Here is a 1,456-nt window from a genome sequence, read left to right as displayed (position 1 = left end):
TATATACATATTAAAGCAGAGCAGAGAAGAGCAGAGCAGAGTATTTGCGGAGTATTGCTGACAGTTTGTACTTGCATAAGGCTCCCATTGACTAATTTACGCGTACGTGCATAGCAGAGGTCATCTACGACTATAATATGCTCTAATATATGGTAGTTTGGAAAACATACCGTGGGCATGAGGAAGTAGGAATGTCCACACAAATGTACTACGTGTGCCACGGGCAGCTGTGCTCTCTCCCTGAAATATCATCTGAATTCTAAGATGAAACCATGTGTCTGCAGATGAAGAAAGTAGACTTTAGATATTGTAGTATCGTGTGTAAGGGCGAAAAGAAAATCGAGTAACCCTATTCTTGCGTATATGGATACAACTGTCGTGAATCTACAATTTGTAAAAAATATACAAACCACACACACCCACACACATACATACATCCAGGGCTATGCAGGAATGCCGTTGAAGAGTAGTCAATTCGGTAAACCGCACGCGCTGACATACGAGTTCGCGCTGCAGGCTCTGAAAACACAGATGAACGACAAGACAGGACTATCACTGGGGAAAGTGTATGGTGTTGGTGACAATCCTACGTCAGATATCCGCGGAGCTAACAATCAGGCTTCAATGTCGTCTGTCATGGTATGGGCTCGGCTATGTGAGGGCATTATCAGTATACTCCATGACAAGCGTATACATAGAAGAGTACTGAGATATATATTTTTTCTCTATGCGATTCCGTCAACAAGTACGAAATCCTTGTGTCTATTGTGCTCTATTTGGATGGGGCGGTGTCTACCATCGCGCGCAATGCTACTATATTGACCAAACAACCCGCATGGTGTCTTTATTTTAGAAGCGGCCTCGATTACGTTGCGTACGCTTGCGACTTATGTATGCATATATATTATTGTATTGGTATACTATGTGTTATTATTATTATATATATATATATATGTATGTATGTATATATATGTATATGTATATGTATATTTCTGTATACTGTTTGTTCGTATGTATGTATATGTATGCATGTATATATATGTGTGTGTGTGCGTGCGCGTGCGCGTGCGTGTGTATCTGTTTTTCTCAATACACATATATATCACACACACACATATATATATATATATATAAATGATATGTATGCATATATGTTTACGTATGCATGTATGTATAGACATGTATGTATATTTATATATATATATATAAATATATTGTATGTATGTGTGCACATATGTATAAAATATATATACATGTATGTATATATATATATTTATCTATATCTTTATATATTGTAAGTATATATATATATTTATCTATATCTTTATATATTGTATGTATATATATATCTATATCTATATCTTTATATATATATCTAAATACGTTTGTATGTATGTATGTATGTACATATGAATATGTATATGTCTGTGTCTGTGTCTGTAAATATATATATCCA

The 1,456-nt window shown here is 35.0% G+C and overlaps 1 protein-coding gene across 1 annotated transcript; it reads left to right on the top strand.

Moving 5' to 3' along the window:
• Positions 1–437: 437 nt before the first annotated feature.
• On the top strand, positions 438–650 carry SARC_16089 (hypothetical protein; the record flags this gene model as incomplete). The annotated part of the gene is made up of 1 exon (XM_014289800.1): positions 438–650. A coding segment is annotated over exon 1 (197 nt), but the record flags the coding sequence as incomplete, so codon positions are not given.
• Positions 651–1,456: the final 806 nt, after the last annotated feature.

The sequence above is a fragment of the Sphaeroforma arctica genome, assembly GCF_001186125.1.
Source record: "Sphaeroforma arctica JP610 unplaced genomic scaffold supercont1.7326, whole genome shotgun sequence".
NCBI classification, from domain to species: Eukaryota; class Ichthyosporea; order Ichthyophonida; genus Sphaeroforma; species Sphaeroforma arctica.
The sequence above is the reverse complement of the archived record's forward strand: the minus strand, read 5'-3'. Positions and strand labels throughout refer to the sequence as shown.